The sequence below is a fragment of the Neolamprologus multifasciatus genome, chromosome 16, assembly GCF_963576455.1.
Source record: "Neolamprologus multifasciatus chromosome 16, fNeoMul1.2, whole genome shotgun sequence".
Classification (NCBI taxonomy): domain Eukaryota; kingdom Metazoa; phylum Chordata; class Actinopteri; order Cichliformes; family Cichlidae; genus Neolamprologus; species Neolamprologus multifasciatus.
This window is the reverse complement of record NC_140454.1, coordinates 9,169,093-9,190,802: the sequence shown is the minus strand read 5'-3', so window position 1 is coordinate 9,190,802 and position 21,710 is coordinate 9,169,093. Positions and strand designations below refer to the sequence as shown.

The window sequence follows — 21,710 nt, the reverse complement described above, 5'->3', positions numbered from 1 at the left end:
AACTGGTGCTTAAAGAATGAAGAACACACACTTTATCCAAAAACCTTTCATGTTTAGCTGTTTTTTTTGTAAAAAGATAACAATGTTAGCCTTTTCTGCAGCTATAGGGGATTTATGGTATCACTCTTGGCTGGAAGCAGTGCTTAATCAATGGAAAAAAAATCAAACTTTGTCCAAAAACCTCGCATGTTTAGCTGTTTCCCTCTTTTTCTTTGGTCGTTTTAGCCTTTGCCAGGGTGAAGGGAGTATCTGCCATCAAACAAGAAGACAGCCGCATGTAGCTATGATGATGTTTGCTAGTTCACCTTACATGCATTAATTTAATAGCGTGGTTAGCCTACTCAACGTAAATTACAAACGAACAACATTAAGCTACTCACCCAGAGAAGAACGGCTGCTGCTGCCATCATCATCCATCATCATTTCTGCTACACTGGCAGGGCTAGGGGCCAGGATTCTCCTCTTCGGGTTCTTGGGGGATGTTGCTAACTCTGGATCCGATAACAGGCACCACACCCGCAGTAGATGCGCTCGGTGTGAGGTCTCGCAGCAAGCTATCAAATACAGCGCATTTCTCGGCTTTAAAAAAACCCCCGCTATGCGTCACCAGTTGTTTCATCAGATTGAAAGTGTTACCTCCTTTGCACAGTATCAGCTTAAAGCACTTGTTGCAGGCTGCTGAGTTTGCATCTTTTGCTGTGAAGTACAGCCAGGCTTTGACCGCTTCGCCTTGAGCATTTTTAATCTGTAGCTCTGCTCTAAAAGAACGTACGTACCTGGGCCCGCCTACTACGCTTGGAAAGGTAAAATGATTGGCTAGAATTCAAAGTGTATGACATCTCAGGGGAAAAAAAGCACCGAAATGTGCGCTGCTTTACGGTCTGGTTACTACCCATCCCTAATTATGATTCCATATTGTACACTACATCACCAAAAATATTTACCTGCCGCAGGACAGATTTCAGACCTGAGTTATAACTATGAACATGTGGTCTTTTCTATCCTCTTTAGACCAGTCAGTGACCCCCTGGTAACCACCTGTCAGTAGGGAAAAATGTGTGTTCGTCCATGATTGGTTGGCAAGTGGTTACTGGAGGTTGCCAGTTGATATCAGCAGCCCCAAAGAAGTATACAATGCTGCACCATGATGAGTGCTTTAGTCAGGTTGAAATACACATTTCTTTCACTAGTGATTATCAGAGGGTTACTGACTGGCCTGTAGGCTTGTCTCAGCTTTACCATCTGACTCTGACCTAGTATTCTCGCATTAGTCCATACAGTGTAGGACTTGAATGGAGCTAAACACAAGTGATAAAGTCATCCAACCAGCCACACATGCTCATGTAGTGTTTTCTCTTTTCATTCTCCCCCCAGATTCATCCTTGCCCACAAGTGCAGAAAGCTCTCAAGCCTGTCCAAGGAAGAAAGGTAGACACCAGTGGACAGAGATGGAAAGAAACTCTCACGAGCTGTGAGATCAGTTTAATCCCAACTCCTGTGTTGTTGTGTTTAGGTTGAGGAGGATCTGTGAGATCTACTCCAAAGTGCTGGGCACAGATGAGGCTTTGCATGTGAGTTTGGGTGCAGAGTGGTACACAGTCATGTGGATACTGTGGAATCACTTGACTGACTGCTCATGTGTCTGCTTGTTTCCTGCAGCCGGTGCACTATGAGGAGAAGAACTGGTGTGAAGAGGAGTACTCTGGAGGCTGCTACACAGCCTATTTCCCCCCAGGAATCCTTACTCAGTTTGGCAGGTGAGTCTCTCTCTCTCATGTGTACACACACAAAAAAAATTAACATAAATACAAAAGTGCGATCTTTTCATTTCAATTGACTTAATTTATTTGAATGTGTCAGCTGCTGGATATTAATGGCTAATATATGTTTCAGCAGGATTTGTGATTATTTCTGCAAATTATCTATTATTATCATCTGACCCACGTTAAACTCATGGACTGAACATACACACACCCACAATCACCTACACACACACACAATGGACAACTGTACCCTCAAACACACAATAATAACATGGACTGAACCACCACTCACAACCACTAGCACTTTATATACCTCTGTAGAAATTATCCACATATCTCACTTATTTTAACTGCACTACTGTATAGTTTGTGTAAATAATCAATCTGTACATACGATAATTTTTAATCCTACAACTGTTTAACTTGCATAGTTCACATTTCTGTATAGTTTTTTATTTCATATTTATATCCTGTTCATAGCCTGTACATAGCTTGTACTCACTACAGCCTGTACATACTTATAGTTATAGAATATTCATAACATACTTCATATAGTGTACATTATAACATACCATAATAGCCCCATTTCTGTAATATACTTACATATCTATATTATTGCTAATATATATTGTAATATATCTATATCATGGCTAAAGCACTTCTGGATGGATGCAAACTGCATTTCGTTGCCCTGTACCTGTGCATGTGCAATGACAATAAAGTTGAATTCTATTCTATTCTATTCTAAATTAGCGTCACTTCTCCTCCATGAAATGAACCTGCCTTCCTGTGCACGGCTTCAGAGGGGACTCACTGAGATCACAACACTTTGTGTTGGATTATTATGTTCACCACACAAGCAGTACTGTGATCTCATAATTCATCTGAATGGTGTTATTGCAATGTTTTTTGCGGCATTCCATGGGTTTTATTGGAGTGTGAACAAATGAATGCATTTTCAGTACAGCAGGACGTGTCCCCAGGATTTGCCCATTAAATCTGTAGCTGTACACACACATAAAACACAATCCAGTGTCGTGACTCTTTACAGGTATCTGATCGATTGCAACTGGTTTCATTTATTAGTCGAAGCTGCTTGTTGTACAGATCCTGGTGCATATGTTCACTATTAGAGTTTTGTTAACCTCCATATGAAAAACTGAAACTCCTTGTTAATCGTCACGGGAACCATATTTCATGTCTAAATGTCCTCACCAGATGTGCAAATGTGTTCTCACTCACAATGAAAAGTAAGCTGGAGTTGGAAACCTAACATTGTGCTTTTTTATACAGAGTAACTGTTTCACATACCGGGTGGCCCTGCAAGAAATAGAGTTAAAGCAAAAGTCCTTTCTTTGGTTCTTTAACGTTGAGCACAGTGGGGGTGGGAAGATTAATCCAAAGGAAATGCACTTTATGTTATATAATCCCATATTGCACTTATTCAGGTGAGATGATATTTTTAAATGAAATGAATCAGTACAATGCTGGTGCATACATTAAAAATAAAACGGTGTCTAAAACCTGTAAACCAGTTTAACCTCTGAAGCCTCTCCTGTTTCTCTCTTTTTTGCTCTTCAGAGTGCTGAGAGAGCCGGTGGGCAAGTTGTACTTTGCGGGCACAGAGACGGCCACTGAATGGAGTGGCTACATGGAGGGGGCCGTACAAGCTGGAGAGAGAGCAGCCAGAGAGGTCAGAGAGCATTTAACTACCTGCTTTTCACTGCTACGTGTTAGCAAATACCAGTTCTTACCAGTTTAAACACCCTTAGAGGCAGGTTACTTATATATACCAGGTGGAAACCACTTAAATCGACAGCTGACACACCTATTAGTCACACCTCAGCCTGCTCCTGGTGTTGTGGATGCTCAGCCAGCAGCGCTGGGGGGTCAGCTGATATCAAATCATGACATCCTCCCCTCTCATTTATGTCTGAGCACAGCTGACTGAAACAAACCATAGGATCAAAATGGTCCTCCCCACTCAGTCTTCTAAATCTCTCTTTAAGACACTCGCCTGCTGCTTGCAGTTTATGTCCTTCTTCCAAGGCATTAACATTAGGTTTGGCTTCCTAAGATACTCCCCCATGTGTTCATGTTCCTCCGTGTTTCTTAGCTCTGGCTCTGCTGCAGAGTAGGTCAGTTACAGTAAAGGCCAGTCAAGTGTGAGTAGATTATCTGAGTGCATTAAGCATAAACATACACTTATTCTTCTTTTTATTACTTAAGTTAAGTTGGTGTGTTGTGTTGTATGTAGTGCCAACGTGGGACAGTTCTCCAATTTCATTGTGCTATTGTACTATGTATGACTGTGCAATGATAATAAAGAGTTATCTTATTAACATCACCCAAACTCAAAAATGTGTATCATGTTTAAAATTTAGACTGTATTTTGATCCTTTTGAAGTCTTTGACTGACACCACCAATGTCTTTTCGCAGGTCATGTGTGCGATGGGTAAACTCCAACCTAATCAGATCTGGCAACCTGAGCCTGAGAACGATGTAAGAGAAGTCCTTATGCACCAAATTACAAGTTGGCTTTTGATTTAAAAAAAAAAGAACAATCAGTGGAGAAACACTCTGAAATCTCTCGTCATGAATCCAAAACACTTTTTTACCATAAATGATACTGTGAAAAAGATCATCCTGTAACAAATGAGAAAAAAAACTACCAGACGAGACCATAATGTTTCTTGGGGTTGTAAACCAAGAGAGGTCATTTTCTCCCTCGCTTTCTATACAATCATTTGCAAGCAGAAGAGTTGGCCCCTGCTGGTCATGTAAAAAAATGCAGGTTTAAGACACCTATGCATTGTTTACACATTATGAACCCAAGATTACATAAGTTGTATATTGCCAAATCATCTATCAAGTATCTAGTTAATATCATGCACATGAAAACGGCAGATATCTGATATCATCATTCCCTCCGTCCTGCAGGAAATCCGGGCACTCCCGTTTGTTACCACCTTCTGGGAGAGAAACCTGCCTTCGGTTGATGGTTTCCTCAAATTCTTAGGAGTCTCCACATTCCTGTCGGCTGCCGCCGCAGCTGGCTTGGTAGCCTACAAGAAGGGCATCATCCCCCGGAGTTAAACCACCCTGTCGTCTCACTCCTCCACATCTCAAGGGAACACGTCTCAATAGACACTTGTGTACTTCCAGTGCACTACTTTATGGGCCCAAACTACAGAGTTGTGACCTACATAGGGTATACATTGTTTTTTGAGAAACACCGTGATGTAAGAAGGACTGCTCAGCTCATGCAGAAACACTAACACACTGTTACTCTGTCCACAAACGAAAGAGAGAATGAAGCAGGTGAGAAGGGCTGACTGAAAGGTGTTTGAGAGGAGTGACGAAAGCCTAACTTCAGTTTAAAACATCCAGACTCAGATTGTGAAACCAATGAAGGAAAAAAGATCAGAATCAGTTCGTAAGGGGAAACCTTCTCTGTCACTATTACCATCCCATACAATGCCAATGAAATCCACTGTGTCGATTATATGTGAGTTTATAAATGTCGCCATGCTTACTGTGTGTATGAGCCTCGTCTGTGTCGCATGCTTCGGTGAGCATGCATTCGTGAGCGTGCGGTCATCAAAGTTTCCGTACAAAGTGTGCGAGCGCGTGTGCATGAGTTTCCACTGTGTGTCTAATTACCTCTGCTGATCTTAGGTGCCGATTTATTCTGGCCAAGCAGCCGTAGCTGTTTGACGAAATCCAGTGACTTCAGAAGAGAAAAGAGTCAGTATAGTGACACTGTCCACATAGAAAATTGGAGAGGAGGTTCAAGGACAAGTGGGGGGAGGGGCTTTTTCTGTCAGCAAATCCCATGAAAACACAAATGAATAGTGAATGTTAGCATTGTCTTTGTAGCTAAAGCCAGATGTGAGTCGCAACCCTAAAGTGAGTTGGTACTGTGTGAAATGGGTTTTGTTGTTTCTCTTAAATTTAAATTTTATTTACATCCCAAAGCCCAAATTATGTGCCCTAATATGAATCCTAATATGTAGCCTAATAATGTCATATTAGGGCACTAAATGCGTATTATTCCCAATGAGCGATCTGTGCAGTTGAAGGCTGGCTCCAAAAGCGGGTTATTCCTCACAGACTACTATGTTAAGATGTCTAGGTTTCCACCTGAAAAGGCATCTTTAAAGCCTGGTGCAGTCTTTGTAGCTAATTGTCTCCTTCATGGTAACTCCTTTCATATAAATCCTCTGTTTAAACTATAGTAAGTCTTAGGTATCAGCAAACACAGGCTACCAAATATGGCCACCAAAAATTAAGACGGTGCCAGTCTAAGTACTGAACCCATAAATTTAATTGGTAATCCATAAACGAATGGTGACAGTAACGTTTATTATAAAGAATAATTAAACACTTCTCACTTATAGTTACTTGTTGTTTCTTTACCCCCTTGTATAAATTGACCAGGAGTGACCTTGAATGCTTCAGGCTTATAGAACAAAACGACTGGTGTGCATCATAAGTTAGTGCAGATGGTCTCTCCCTGTGCAACTAGACTTAGAAAAACCCAGAAACTGTTCTGATTGTCTTCAAACCACAACTTTATTGATATATGCTGAGGTGTCAAAACTCATCATTAAGGCTACAAAGGGGATGTCGTCAGTGTCTCTTTATGGAGTAAAGAGTTCAAGTTTATCCAGACTGAACACAGAGCAGGTACAGATGTTCAACAAATAGTTATGTTTTCTATATTTTTAATCTTCAAGTATACCAAATTTTTCATATCCATAGATAAAAGCGTGCATGTTTTATTAATAAGAGCTCAGAAGTGGGGCTAGAAGGTGAATGCAGCTTAGCTTTTTGTGACTTCTCAAACAATTTAGTTTTTTCCTGTAGTTTCTCTTCAACAGGAACTCTAGGCTCACGTACATAAGCCAGGAAGTGTTAAGACTGACCAGTTCACTGTTAGAATTTGTGGGATTTGTTGACAGACAAAAAGAAAAAGTCATCCTAAGAATGAGAAGAGTCAGCCTTATTCTTTTAATGGAAATGTAGTGGTGTCCAGCTGCTAGTGTGGTAATCTATCGGTCAGAATGACGGAAGCATTTGAATGTATTTTCCTCACACTAGATAGCAAAACCACCACGCATGTGTTAAGGTAATCACATTTTTCACTTGTGTATTTTTACCTTTTCACATTCACACTTCAGATAAACACAATCCCACCGGCTCTAAGGCATCCCTGTAACAAGTGTTTTGATTTGTTTAGGAAAAATTCAACTGTCTTTTAGAGAAACTTTAAAGAAATGACATTCTCGCTGAAAAACTGACTCGCTGCAACAAAGGTTTAACTACTGGCCGCTCAGCAAGCAGTGTCGTCAGCAATCATTTGTCCGGGTAAAATCATTTGTCGGGGGTGTAGATGTGAAAGCCAACCTGCTGCACAGTCCTCTGTGTGCAGCTCTTTATGCCCACTACAAGAATCATGCTGTTCTTGTCCCAAAGATGTTTGTGAGTGTAGTTTATCTGTTGTGCCTTAATGGAAATTGTAACGTTTTTGTCATTTTATCGCAAGTGCCTGTGACTCTGACACTCTCAGCCCTCGTCCCTCTTTCTCTCCCCCGCCTGATCCGGAGGTGAGAGGTCAGATGGACCAGGTCATCGGTTCAAGGCATCATCTGCGCTCATTAACAGGGGTCAGCATTGTGTTCAAGTGTATCCGAAACCTTTCGTTTTCAAGTTCCCCTTACCTGAGTTATGTCCTCACTGCAAACTTGACTCAGGTAAAGCCGGGTGTAAAAACACAGCATCAGAGCTCAGACTGTTGAGGTGATCCCTCTGCTTATCTCTGTGTCCGTGTGTGCTTTGTGTTGTGCCTGCAGCGCTTCCTCCCTCATTGTGGTGTCCCTCTCCTGTCTGACCCTCAGTCCCAGTGCAGGTTTTATGCGCAGTTCTAGAAGTAATGATTGAATAATAATGTCACTTTTTGAACATTCACTAAGTGTTTGAGTTCATGGTTGGCTGAACAAACAAAGCCAGCAAATTCCATCCACCCTGTAGAAAAACAACAACAAAAAACTACAGCACTCACAACAAACCATCAGCAGACGTGATGCAGCGTTATTCATTATGGGGTTTTTCTGGAGATACCCCCCCTTCCTTTGTCCCTCTGTGCATATGAGCCTTCTTAACTATTCCTGTGACCTGCTCTTTGATGTCTTCGATTCCTCATACAAAGCTGGTGATATTTAACAAAATGTGAAATAAATCTTTTACTCGCCTTAACCTGATTTATTCTGGTGTCGTGTGTGTATTATAAGTGTCATTATGTCGACTCAGAGCAGAGCTACAGCCCAAAGGAGTGAAAACAGTGGTGTAATAGTTAAGAAAAATGTGGGGTAAAATCATTAAAAGCTAGTCCAGTGCCCAATGTGCCCAGGAAGAATAAAACCGCAGATCCAAAAAGGACACTGTGTCATTTGTAAATAAAACCAGAATCCAATGATTTGAAGCAGAAGAACATATATGACATATCAAATGTTTAAGCTGAGTCAGTGTGCCATTTTAAGAAAAATAAAAGCTCATTTTGAATTTGATGGCAGCACCTGGTTTAAAAATAGTTGAGATGGGACAACAAAAGCCAGGAAAAGTAAGTAGTGCTAAAAAGAAGGTTAGGTTAAATAGCATCAGATCAGTAACATGACCGGAGTGTAAAACGAGCGTTTCAGAGCGGCAGAGCTTCTCAGAAGCAAAGGTGGATGGAGGTTTACCAATCTGCAAAAGACTGCCTGATTCAGAATAATATTCCTCAACATAAAATCGAATGTGGAGAAATCTGTGTGTGCAAGTCTGACAATCAGTATTGGATGTCTGTGAACTGAAGTGAAAACAGACGTGATTCTGTCATGAAATTCACTGGATGGGCTTAGGAACACGTCCAGAAATCACCGGCTGTGAACACATTTCACTGTACCATCCACAAATACAGGCTGAAGCTCTACCGTGCAGAGAAGAAGCCATACGTGAACATGATCCAGAAACACCACCATCTCTTCTGTGCCAAAGCTCATTTAAAATGAAGTGAGGTAAAGTAGTCAATCAAACTGAAATTTCAAATTCTTTCATGGAAAACACTGATGACCATGAGTCATCAGATCATATATCTCTCCAGTGTGTCCTGGGCCTGCCCCGGGGCCTCCTCCCAGTGGGACATGCTAAGAACACCTCGCTCAGGAGGCACCCTTATCAGATGCCCAATCCACCTCACCTGTCTCCTTTCGATGTGAAGGAGCAGCGGCTCTACTCTGAGCCCCTCCTGGATGGCTGAACTTCTCACCCTATCCCTAAAGGAGAGGCAAGCCAACCTTTGGAGGAAGCCCATTTCTGCCGCTTGTGTCTGCAATCTCGTTCTTTAGCTCACCACCCACAGCTCGTGACCATAAGTGAGGGTGGGGACGTGGATCAACCGGAAAATTGAGAGCTTCGCTTTTACACTCAGCTCTCTTTTTACCACAACAGACTGGTTAAGCGTCTGCATCACTGCAGCACCAATTCGTCTGTCAATCTTCCGCTCCCTTCTCCCGTCATTCATGAACAAGACCCCGAGATACTTAAACTCCTCCACTGGGGCAGGTACCATCCCTGACCTGGAGTGGGCACTCCACCCTTTCTCAGCAGAGGCCCAAAGCCTCGAGTCTGGAGGTGCTGATTCTCATTCCCACGGCCTCACACTCGGCTGCAAACTATTCCAGTGCAGACTGGAGGCCATCACACTAGATATGTAAAAGAATCACACTCTAGATCTTGTTTTAACATATGGCATAGAAACTGAACATTTAACAGTGTTTCCTGAAAACCCTCTCCTGTCTGATCATTTCTTGATAACATTTACATTTACAATAATTGATTACGCAGCAGTGGAGAGTGGACTTTATCAAAGTAGATGTCTTTCTGAAAGCGCTGTAACTAAGTTTAAGAATATAATCCAGCCACTGTTATCATCGTCAATGCCCTGTACCAACACAGAGCAGAGCAGCTATCTGAACGCTACCCCAACAGAGGTCGATTATCTTGTTAATAATTTCACCTCCTCACTACGTACGACTCTGGATACTGTAGCTCCAGTGAAAACTAAGGTCTCTAATCAGAAGTACCTGACCCCGTGGTATAATTCTCAAACACGTACCCTAAAGCAGATGACTCGTAATCTGGAGAGGAAATGGCGTGTCACAAATTTAGAGGATCATCATTTAGCCTGGAGAAATAGTTTGTTGCTTTATAAGAAAGCCCTCCGCAAAGCCAGAACAGCTTACTACTCATCACTGATTGAAGAAAATAAGAACAACCCCAGGTTTCTCTTCAGCACTGTAGCCAGGCTGACAAAAAGTCAGAGCTCTTTTGAGCCAACCATCCCTTTAACGTTAACTAGTGATGACTTCATGAACTTCTTCACAAATAAAATTTTTATCATTAGAGAAAAAATTACCAATAATCATCCCACAGATGTAATATTATCTACAGCTACTCTTAGTTTCATTGATGTTAAGTTAGACTCTTTTTCTCCAATTGATCTTTCTGAGTTAACTTCAATAATTACTTCCTCTAAACCATCAACGTGTCTTTTAGACCCCATTCCTACAAAACTGCTCAAAGAAGTCCTGCCATTGATTAATTCTTCGATCTTATATATGATCAACCTATCTCTAATAATCGGCTATGTACCACAGGCCTTCAAGGTGGCTGCAGTTAAACCTTTACTCAAAAAGTCATCTCTAGACCCAGCAGTCTTAGCTAATTATAGGCCAATCTCCAACCTTCCTTTCATATCAAAAATCCTTGAAAGAGTAGTTGTCAAACAGCTAACAGATCATCTGCAGAGGAATGGTTTATTTGAAGAGTTTCAGTCAGGTTTCAGAGTTCATCACAGCACAGAAACAGCTTTAGTGAAGGTTACAAATGATCTTCTTATGGCCTCTGACAGTGGACTCATCTCTGTGCTTGTCCTTCTTGACCTTAGTGCAGCATTCGATACTGTTGACCATAATATCCTATTAGAGCGATTAGAACATACTGTAGGTATTACAGGTATTGCACTGCAGTGGTTTGTATCATATCTATCTAATAGACTCCAATTTGTGCATGTAAATGGAGAGTCCTCTTCACACACTGAGGTTAATTATGGAGTTCCACAGGGTTCAGTGCTAGGACCAATTCTGTTTACATTATACATGCTTCCCCTAGGCAGCATCATTAGAAGACATAGCATACATTTTCACTGCTATGCAGATGACACCCAGCTCTATCTGTCCATGAAGCCAGATAACACACACCAATTAGTTAAACTGCAGGAATGTCTTAAAGACATAAAGACTTGGATGGCCACTAACATTCTGCTTCTTAACTCAGATAAAACTGAGGTCATTGTACTCGGCGCTGAAAAGCTTAGAAATATGGTATCTAACCAGATTCTTACTCTGGATGGCATTACCTTGGCCTCCAGTAACACTGTGAGGAACCTTGGAGTCATTTTTGACCAGGATATGTCCTTCAACGCACATATTAAACAAATATGTAAGACTGCGTTCTTCCATTTGCGCAACATCTCTAAAATTAGAAATATCCTGTCTCAGAGTGACGCTGAAAAACTAGTTCATGCATTTATTACTTCCAGGCTGGACTACTGCAATTCATTATTATCAGGATGTCCAAAAAACTCACTGAAAAGCCTTCAGTTAATCCAAAATGCTGCAGCAAGAGTACTGACAGGGACTAGAAAGAGAGAGCATATTTCTCCTGTTTTGGCTTCCCTTCATTGGCTTCCTGTTAAATCCAGAATTGAATTCAAAATCCTGCTCCTCACATACAAGGTCTTAAATAATCAGGCCCCATCTTATCTTAATGACCTTGTAGTACCATATCACCCTATTAGAGCACTTCGCTCTCGCTCTGCAGGCCTACTTGTTGTTCCTAGAGTATTTAAAAGTAGAATGGGAGGGAGAGCCTTCAGTTTTCAGGCCCCTCTTCTGTGGAACCAGCTTCCAGTTTGGATTCGGGAGACAGACACTATCTCTACTTTTAAGATTAGGCTTAAAACTTTCCTTTTTGCTAAAGCATATAGTTAGGGCTGGACCAGGTGACCCTGAATCCTCCCTTAGTTATGCTGCAATAGATGTAGGCTGCCGGGGGATTCCCATGATGCATTGAGTTTTTCCTTTCCAGTCACCTTTCTCACTCACTATGTGTTAACAGACCTCTCTGTATTGAATCGTATCTGTTATTAATCTCTGTCTCTCTTCCACAGCATGTCTTTTATCCTGTCTTCCTTCTCTCACCCCAACCGGTCGCAGCAGATGGCCGCCCCTCCCTGAGCCTGGTTCTGCCGGAGGTTTCTTCCTGTTAAAAGGGAGTTTTTCCTTCCCACTGTCGCCAAAGTGCTTGCTCATAGGGGGTCATATGATTGTTGGGCTTTTCTCTGTATCTATGAAGCGCCTTGAGGCGACATTTGTTGTGATTTGGCGCTATATAAATAAAATTGAATTGAATTGAATTGAATCACCTGATGAAGCCAACAGAACCACATTATCCGCGAAAAGCAGAGATGAGATTCTGAGCCCATCCAAGTGAAAGCCTTCCCCCACTTGGCTACGCCTAGAAATTCTGTCCATAAAAATTATGAACAGAATTGGTGACAAAGTGCAGCCCTAGTGGAGCCCATCACCCACCAGGAACGAATCCACTTATTACAGGCTATGTGGACCAAGTTCTTGCAACGGTTGTATGAGGATCTAATGGCCCATTGCAATAGGCCAAACACCCCATTATCCCGGAGCAAACTCCACAGGACACTCCAAGGGACACAGTTGAATGCCTTCTCCAAGTCCAAAACACACATCTCCCTCAGAATGCTGTTGAAGCTCTGCCAGAGGGGTGCGCTGAAGACCTCAAGGACTGGGATCTCTGCTAGGCTTTCCCAGCACACCCTCACTATATGTTTAGGCTTGAGTGTCCAGAACATTTCGCCGCAGGTCTAGTGATATGATTACAAAATTGATCATCGACCTGCGGACTAGAGCGTCCTGGTGCCATGTGCACTTATGGACATTCTTATGTTCAAACATTGTGTTGGTTATGGCCAAACTGTGGTTTGCACAGAAGTCCAACAACAAAACACCACTCGGGTTCAGATCCAGGAAGTCGTTCCTCACTATCAAACCCCTGCAGGTCTCACTGTTGTTGCCCAAATTAGCATTAAAGTCTCCCAGTAGGACAACAGAGTCCCCAGGTAGAGCAACCTCCAGCAGAGTCCAGCCCCTTTCCAGGAGACTGGCTCCAGAGGCGTGCACTGAGGTAAGCCCAACTATATCTAGCCGGTACCTCTCACTAACTCAGGCTCCTTCCACACCAGAGAGGTGACATTCCATGTTCCAGTTGCCAGTCTTGGAAGCTGAGGCTCAATCAGCCAGGGCCTCCACTCCTGGCCGCGCTCTGCTCACAATGCACCCAACCCCTACGGTGCCTCCTGTGGGTGGCAGGCCTGCAGGAAGATGGGCCCACGTCCCTTTTTCGGGCTGTACCTGGCCAGGCCACATGGACTAGCCTGGTCACCAGACGCTCACCCTCAGGCACCTTCCCGGGGCCTGCCTCCAGGGCGGAGCCCCGGTAACCCTATCCCAGGCAGGGTGAACTGTTCCCTTGGTGGTCTTCTCATAGGGGTCTTCTGAATCGTTCTGTCTGGTCCCTTTGTCAGCATTCTTTGACTTTTGAAGGCTTTGTTACCAAGCTGACAAAAACACCACACTGTGCGCACCTCTGTTTCCGACTGAAGTAGTGCATAGTGAACATTAAAGATTGAGGATATAGCTGGAGCTTATCCTGCATATCAAATATTACAGACACGTTTTGGAGATTAAAACACTTCCTGCTATGTCATGGTCACATTCCCGCCGACTCCTTCGGTCTGTAGTGCTTTGTAGTCCCTCGCCTGTCCACCACATTCATACAGCCACCAGCACAGCATTCTCCACAAATACACATCATCATTTAATGTAACAGGAATTTTCAGGAAAATAATTTAGTGTTGGATTTTTTCCAAAACATCAAAATGCCAAGGAGCCGCTGACTGATTAAATTGCTTCCCTAGGAGCTGTTATAATATTAAAATAAATGACTCTTAGGCCAAAAGAAGTAGTCAGAAGTACTACACAAACCTAACCTAACCCAGTCTTCAGATGCTTTAAGAATACAGGCACTGTTTTCATCGGGTATACAGCCACACAATGAGGATTAATGATTTTAAAAGAAAGAATACAGGATCTCTGATACATTACAAGAACACAATTCACACTGCGTGATCAGAGAGTTACTGTTGATGCTGTATTGGACTGCATTTGTTACAGTCCTGGGCCTGTGGCCCGGTGTTTTGATTTTGTATTAGTGTTTATTTGTCTGTTTTCTTCTTGGTTCATGGTTACTAGTGTTTTGGTTTCTGTTCTGTATTTCTTAGCTTGTGGATTTTGACACCCCTGACAATAATAACGGTGACAGAACAGTAATAACTTATTTTGTCCGATAAATAAACATTTTGAAATTAAAGTTTTTTGTATATATTGTTGGGATTAAATTATTTGAAGTGCCTCAATTCTATGCTTTATATTAACGAAAATGTCATATAACCATGTAGTGTAGTATTAAGTGGACACGGCCCTGGAAATAAAGGCATTAGACTATGTGTCCTTGGGGGGTAGACTGCTGTAGACTCTCGCTCACGCTTGCCTGGGAGAAAGTAGATAACAGGGGACCATCTTCTAGTGGAAAGCTACTGAAACACTGTGAAAAAACAGGAATGGGATATTACACTGTTTTATGATGCATTATACTGCTGATTTATAAGAAATACTGTATGCAGAGAATCATGGCCTTATTTGTCTGATTAGAAAGAACAAAACATACTGCACACGAAGCCAAGGTCCTAACTTAGACTCATTGAGAGAGAGAAAGAATGTGAATGCTTGAAGGGAGGCCGAAGCTATAAGAATGTGAGAAACGGTCAGACACTTCGAGATGTTGCTGGACATCCTCCTGTGCAAATCTCCCGTCCGGATGTAATGCTCTAAGTGTCTGTATGGAATAATGACAATTGTGTTGGTTAAACTGATTGTGATTGAGCATAAACACTGAGTGTTGTTCTTCCTTCAGCCCAAAGATCAAAGAATTGGGATATTTAACAATATACGTATATGTTAGGGGTGCAACGATACACAAAATTCACGGTTCGGTTCGGTTCGATACTTTGGTGTCACGGTTCGATATTTTTTCGATACAAAAAAAATGTTCATGCCTTTTTATTAATTTGTCATTTATTAAATTTTCACGACACATTCTGCACCACATCTCTGTGCGTTCATCATTTGTTTGAAGCCAGCTCACCTCCTGCAACCACTTTTCCGAGAATACGCGCTTCTTTTGTGGTTCGGACTCCTGACATTTCTTTGGAGGTGGAGGAACATCACAGTAATTGCTTAAAGGAGCTTCTTTGACATCTTTAAGAGTTCTAAACAAATGTCTGTCCTCCTCCAGAAAATCTTATGTACGCAAACACACGTTGCAACTTCTTATCTTGTGCACGTTTTTTATTTTGACAGCGAATGCGCACCTGCGGACCACTTATGTGCAGCCCTGGTTATTTAGCTCGTCATATTGCAGCCACAGAAATTCTTTTGTCCATGAAACCATAAAGCTGCACTTTCTTTTTGTCTTATAGTCTGATTTGTCATAACTTTTGCGTTTTGTCACTTCTTCACCCTGACCTGTCTTATTTGGCTCAGCAGAACTAAAATATATATCCTGCTGCTTTTACACACGCACTAACATAACGCTCAGCGATTCTCTGCGCGATCAACCTCTCACATGTTTAAGCTGCGGGAGATTTCACTTGTCATGTTTGCATAGTAAGCTAACGATTGATAAGACGATGTCAGAGGAATTGGTGCGCAAATTATCATCACTCACCAATCAGTACTGTCGCTCTCTATACACAGTTCACGCGATTGCAAAGTGAAAGCAGAAAACAAGCGCAAATTCAAACGTGATTTCAGTATGTCACATATTGACAGTGGCCGATGCCAATGACATAATTACCCAGCTACATTTCCGAAAGAATGCAAAAGCATTGACATATATTTTTCCTTCCTACGATAGGCCGACGGGCAGGGCAGAGATAGATTTTGGTAGCCCGACTGGAAAAAAAGCCCCAGGACGTCGGGCTAGCGATTTTGCGAGCCCTGTATCTGATTGAGGAATCACTCATCTTTGGAAAAGAGAGTTTATTATGGAGAAATGTCTCTTTCCAAAATAAAAGCTATACTATACGCTTCTTCTGGGCTTCCCACTAGTGCTGTCAGCGTTAATCTGAAATTACATTAATGTCACAACACGGCAAATCTCCGTTAACGAGCTACCGCGGATCGCCTCAAGAGTGGGGCTGGAAGACGTCAACACATTAACGAGCTAACTGCGCTAACACACTAGTTCCCACCAATTGAGCATTGCTGGCACATCCAACATACTGTTTTACTTTTGTCCATGACACGCTTACCTTCAGGGTCATACGTCACATGAAAACCAAAATAGTTCCAAACGCCAGATGTGAATGAGGGTGGAGGAGGTTCAATTTGCCATGTTGCAACTAGCCTAGCTTCTGTCTCTAGCTTGCCCTGCGCTCAGTGAATCTGTGTTCGACTACTCCGCCTAGGCTGCACTGTCGAGCGCAGATCCACTGAGCGCTCAACACAGACAGCATCGTCAGAAGGAAAGTTGATAAAATAAATTAAAAATGTTGTATCGTTCGATACATATGCGTACCGAACCGAAAGCACTGTATCGAACGGTTCGATATCGATACGAGTATCGTTGCACCCCTAGTATATGTATGTATGCTTTTAGAAATAATGCAAATTCATTTAAAAAAAAAGTTAAGAGTAAACTCCCTACGGGCCATGGGACCTCCTAAAATTTGCTAACAATAATTATAAGCAAGCACAAAAAAGAAGACACACAGAGCCAAAAATAAATAAATGGATCGAAATAAAAACAAAAGTACAAAGGAGAAAAAGACAATGAATGACTTATTATTATAGGATGAATGGATGAATGAATTATGTGTTTTTGTGTATTTTCAATTTCCTAGTAAAATTTGAGTCAATAGTAAGTTTAAAAATATTATTATTATTATTATGTAACCCAGGTCCCACGTAGCTAAGGTAAAGCTAGAGTATATAGTACAATGAGACTGGGCCTGGGTTCGTAGTTCTACTAATAATGATACCTGATACCCTCTAATTGAATTAATAAGGACCACCACAACTGTATTTTACACAAATTAAATCCCTCACCGGGTATTTATTTAGACAGCAAAGAAATTAATAGAATAAACAGTTGCTTTTATAAAATGAATTGAATTCAAATAAACACACAAAAATACTGTAAAAGTGACTACATGGGTTTTCAATAAAATATTATCAAAACAAAATAACTCTCTCAGGTGCCTACTGTTATTTCGGTCACAACCGCTCACACCTTTAAAAGGGAGGATTTTTGACCTTTGAAAATAACTTTGATTACAACTACACACCAAAAACCAAATTTGTAACAGTGGGCCCACACACACATACACTTTAACTTGTCCACACTACACCGGTAGCACAGTGCTTGTTGCAGGCCTGATATCGAAGTTCGGTGCGGTGAGGCCTAAAACTGATGGCCGCCTCACTCAAACTGAGCCATAAACAAAATACGTGCACTTTAGTTTCAGTTAGTACTCACGAGTCCAATGAGTTTGTTAGTGGGGAAATCAGAAACGGGCAGTTAGCAGTTAGTTCACCAGTAGTGAAGACAGTCAGGGGCGAGAAAACAGCAGGGTCCGGGCAGAAACCTCTCTCTCCCTCTCCTTTCAGAGCGTCCCTCGGCTTCTAAACATGTTAAAACACTTGAGCTACAATACCAAATGCTATCACATAACGATTTAGCATTAGCATGCTTTGACTGAAAATCACAGAGCTAAACATACAGCATGGCATCACAGCACATAACTCGGTAAGCTGCGCTAATTAGCAAGCCACTAGTTAGCATCACATATCGCGCCATTTTACCACTATAACGAATAGTTACAGTACAAATGTCAAGGCACACAGACTCATTTACGTCTTGCAGATCACAAATAAGTAATATCAGGACCACGGGTAGTCGACCTCAATGATACTCTTAGATGTAAAATCCACACCACGTTTGCCTTAGGACATCTCTCTCTTCGGACTTAGCTTCTGTGTCCGCTCCCACAGATTCACACAAAACTTACCACTTGTCCCGCCCCCATAACAGAGAAGAATGACATTGACTGGCTCGTCAGCACAAACAACCAATGACAATACAACATTGATGTAACTGACATTATATGGGTAAATAAGCTTAGGTTACACCCCAACAGGGGCGATTCTAGGATCAGAGCTTTGGGGGTGCTGAGCACCCAGAGAGCTGCCCATCCAGGCAAGGTAAACTTTACTCATCACGATGACACTTCTTCCCTGTCTCTGTCAGTCCCTGCATCCCTAAAGGCCTCCAGTTGTCCCGAGTTCTCTCTGACTGTCTCCTTGGTGCATTTAAACCCCTGTTCCTCCGTGTCCTCATCGTCTGTTGTCTTCATCTCTGTTATCAGTCATCATAATTTTATCCTCTCTCTGCAAGTCTGCAAATTTCTTTATTAAATCATAAGATTCTTAAATTCATCAAGTCTCTCTGTGCCTGGGTCCTTGTCACAAAACATGACATCACTGTTTTCTACATTTTAACACAATTTAATCCCACATTTGTGAAGGAAAAGCAAAACACTTTTTTGAAAAGCCTGTAACAAAACCATCAAATCTGATAAAGGTTATTTAAATGGTGCAAAAGAAGAATGGATTGGAATAAATAAAAAAAAACACATCCTAACCTTAATTACTGCGGGATTATTATCTATATAATATAGATACAAAAAAATACACTCCAAAAATGGAAGAGTCCTTGAAATGTACAAAATATTATTAAAAGATTAGAAAAATGGAGACACCTTGGCCTCTGGTACAATGTATACAATGTATGAAAAGATCTTTACTGCAAATACTACTATGGCTCTGCAGTTTCTTTCTTTTCTTTTAACCTATGTCGCCTCACCTTGAGGTTGGTAAATCTGTCTATCACATTTTGGTGGTCAAGTCTCTCAAGCATCTCTTTCTCAACTGACATCACAGCCAGGTGCTCGAGTCTGCTTTGACCCATGGTCCTTCTCAGCCAGGTATGGAGCTGACTCAAGACACTAAAAGACCTCTCACAGCTACAGCTGCTAACTGGGTTTGTTAGGGCAACCTGAATAACAGTTTTCAGTGTGGGGAAGATCTGATTATTCAGAAGATTGTACAATGTTAACATATCTGGAATGGCACCAGCCTCACTCTTGAGCTTCAAAACGTTTTTGGCAACCGTGACTTCCTCTGACTGAAGCTCAATATGGTAATGCAGCGCCAGGGCTGACAACCCAGTTTGTTTTGCAGATTCTGTTTAGCAGCTTTAATATAGGGAGAACACAACTTCCAGATTGTGTGAGTAAAATTAGTTGTTTGTTTTTTTTTTCTTTGCCAGTTTAACAGTTTCTCTTTTGCCTGTTAGTACTCCCTGTCTGTTTTCTTACCTGGTTCTTCCTGATCTTGTACTTTGTCCTCATGTTCCCCTCTTTCCTCTCTCCCTCTTTGGACTGACAATCATACAAAAATAGATTGTATTCAATTAGATTAAAAAATTCTATTAAGATCACTAACAAAAAGTCTCCTCTCAGTGTACTTTCAACCAAAAGGCAAATAACCAAACCACATGCACATCTAATAAAGGATACAAATATTGAAACACTGATCCAATATTATCCTTTATTGATTCATTTGATCTTACACTTTTACTTGAATGTGGCTCCTTTTTTTGAAAAAACTTCCTCATATCCATTATGAACCTGGCTGTCTCTCTGTACACACACACACGCACACAATGGGCATCCAGTCAGTTAGCTAGTTAGTACCTTGGGTTCAATATCGGCACATACACATATGACAAAATAACCAGTTTCTGTCGTTACATTTCAAACATGACAGTGGTAACAACACTAGGCTATGGACAATGTTAAGTTTTAGATTTTAAATAGGCTTTATACATTTCAATGAGATCAACAGGGCAGTCAAATATCGCTGATTTTACTACAGAGCAAACATAGTCGGAAAACATGTTTTCAACACAGCAGGTTACCTGGTGTAATGTTTTTCAGCTAAAAAGAAACATGGTCTGACTCCTACCTAACTATATAAAGAGTAACTGAAAGTTATATGCAGCTAATATGTCCTGTTTTAAGCCTGGCACGTACACCTCCACTCTGCTGCGTCTCAGCCACTATCTCTCTGGCAGCTACAGCGCTAGAGCCAGAGCAGGGGAGAGGCGAGCTGGAACAAACCATTTTGGGAGGGGGGAGGGATTATCTATACTTTTGTTGTTCAAATGTTCCATCTCAATTAAGTACTGTATGCTTTTTATACTTTTAGTAGTATGTCCCACAAACAGCAAATATTTTCAAAAAAAGTAAGAAATCTTCGGGGGTGCTTTGATTCATTTGGGGGGTGCTGAAGCACCTCCAAAACTGGGCTAAAATCGCCTCTGACTGTAAATGAAATACATTGGGACCCAAGCATATGATTTTTAAACCTTTAATCAACTATTTATATTTTAACCATTTTATCAATTATTTATATTTTAACCATTTTTTTATAACAGTAGACTTTTTTTCTTTATACTGCAAGCCCGAATAATTGCAGACAGGGCTACAATTATTATTATTATTGTTGCTGTTATTGTTATTATATAATAATAATAATAATAATAATAATAATAATAATAATAATAATAATAATAATAATAATAATAATAATAATGCATTTTATTTGAGGGCGCCTTTCAGAAACCCAACGTCACCTTACAAAGAACAAAATTAATAAAAGGAACAATAGTCATAAAATACATAAAATAAGTTAAAATTGCAAAGCAGAACTTGACAACAGATAAAATCAGCACTAAAGTGAATGAACCAGTTTAAACAGATGTGTTTTGAGCTGTGACATAAATACGGAAAGGAAGTCAATATTTCTTCTTTTTTTTTTTTTTTTTTTTTTTTGCCTGTCCCGTTTGGCTCTTTTGCCATCAGAATTATTGTCTAAAGGCGAAGAAAGATGCCCAACGGATTTTCTTTACCAAATTGACCATCCCAGCTTTGCCGTAATGGTCCATTTGATTCACCTTTTATTCTTTATTTTATTTTCACTTGCTGAATACGGGACAGACTTGACTGGGGGAAAGAAAAGGGAGAAAGAAAGAGGGAAAGAAAAACAGTTGAGAAGAGGGACGGGGGAGAAGGGCAAAAAACAAAAACCAACAGAATAAGCAGAAAAAAAAATACATATATCGATCACCTGGATCACCTGTTGAGAAAGAAAAAAGAAAACAAGCAGAAGAAAACGAGAGTAATACAATAAACAACATCACAATGATATATGGGAATATGACAGTAAATACTAAATATTAATCATTATTGTGCAGCACGTAAGATCGACAGCGCAGTGTGCATTGAGGTAGGAGCCAAAAAGGGTGTAGTTTGTGTGTGTGATCACCCGTGTGTACACCTGTGAGCATGGACGCGCTTGTTTTTCTTAAAAGGTTCCCTCATGTAATGATCTGCTAGAGGGTGTGGAGAGTCAAGGGAGTCAATATTTCTTATGGCTGGAGGAAGAGAGTTCCAGACCCGGGGAGCAGAGCGACTGAAAGCTCTGTTCCCCATAGTAATAAGGGGTGAGGACGGAACAGTAAGATGAATAGCAGATGATGATCTGAGAGGGCGGGAAACAGTGGTGATA

At 41.2% G+C, this 21,710-nt stretch overlaps 1 protein-coding gene and 1 long non-coding RNA gene across 4 annotated transcripts in view; one reads left to right on the top strand and one right to left on the bottom strand.

Moving 5' to 3' along the window:
- The window catches only part of LOC146500253 (amine oxidase [flavin-containing]-like), a 67,217-nt gene extending 59,190 nt beyond the window's left edge, over window positions 1–8,027 (top strand). For both annotated transcript variants that reach the window (XM_085135325.1, XM_085135326.1), the window contains exons 10-15: window positions 1,375–1,428; window positions 1,514–1,571; window positions 1,660–1,757; window positions 3,345–3,456; window positions 4,204–4,266; window positions 4,705–8,027. In XM_085135325.1, coding sequence (XP_084991451.1) covers window positions 1,375–1,428; window positions 1,514–1,571; window positions 1,660–1,757; window positions 3,345–3,456; window positions 4,204–4,266; window positions 4,705–4,860 — 541 coding nt within the window. In that variant the 3' untranslated portion in view covers window positions 4,861–8,027. The remainder of the gene's footprint in view (window positions 1–1,374; window positions 1,429–1,513; window positions 1,572–1,659; window positions 1,758–3,344; window positions 3,457–4,203; window positions 4,267–4,704) is intronic.
- LOC146500252 (uncharacterized) lies at window positions 59–18,652 on the bottom strand. Of its 2 annotated transcripts, none has more exons than XR_014869787.1 (3): window positions 17,935–18,652; window positions 17,557–17,702; window positions 59–7,690 (listed from the first exon to the last, which is right to left on the bottom strand). It is a non-coding gene; the product is annotated as an uncharacterized LOC146500252 (long non-coding RNA). The 2 variants fall into 2 exon arrangements; XR_014869788.1 differs by having other exon boundaries at window positions 17,615–17,702; window positions 17,935–18,636.
- Between the last annotated feature and the right edge of the window lie 3,058 nt (window positions 18,653–21,710).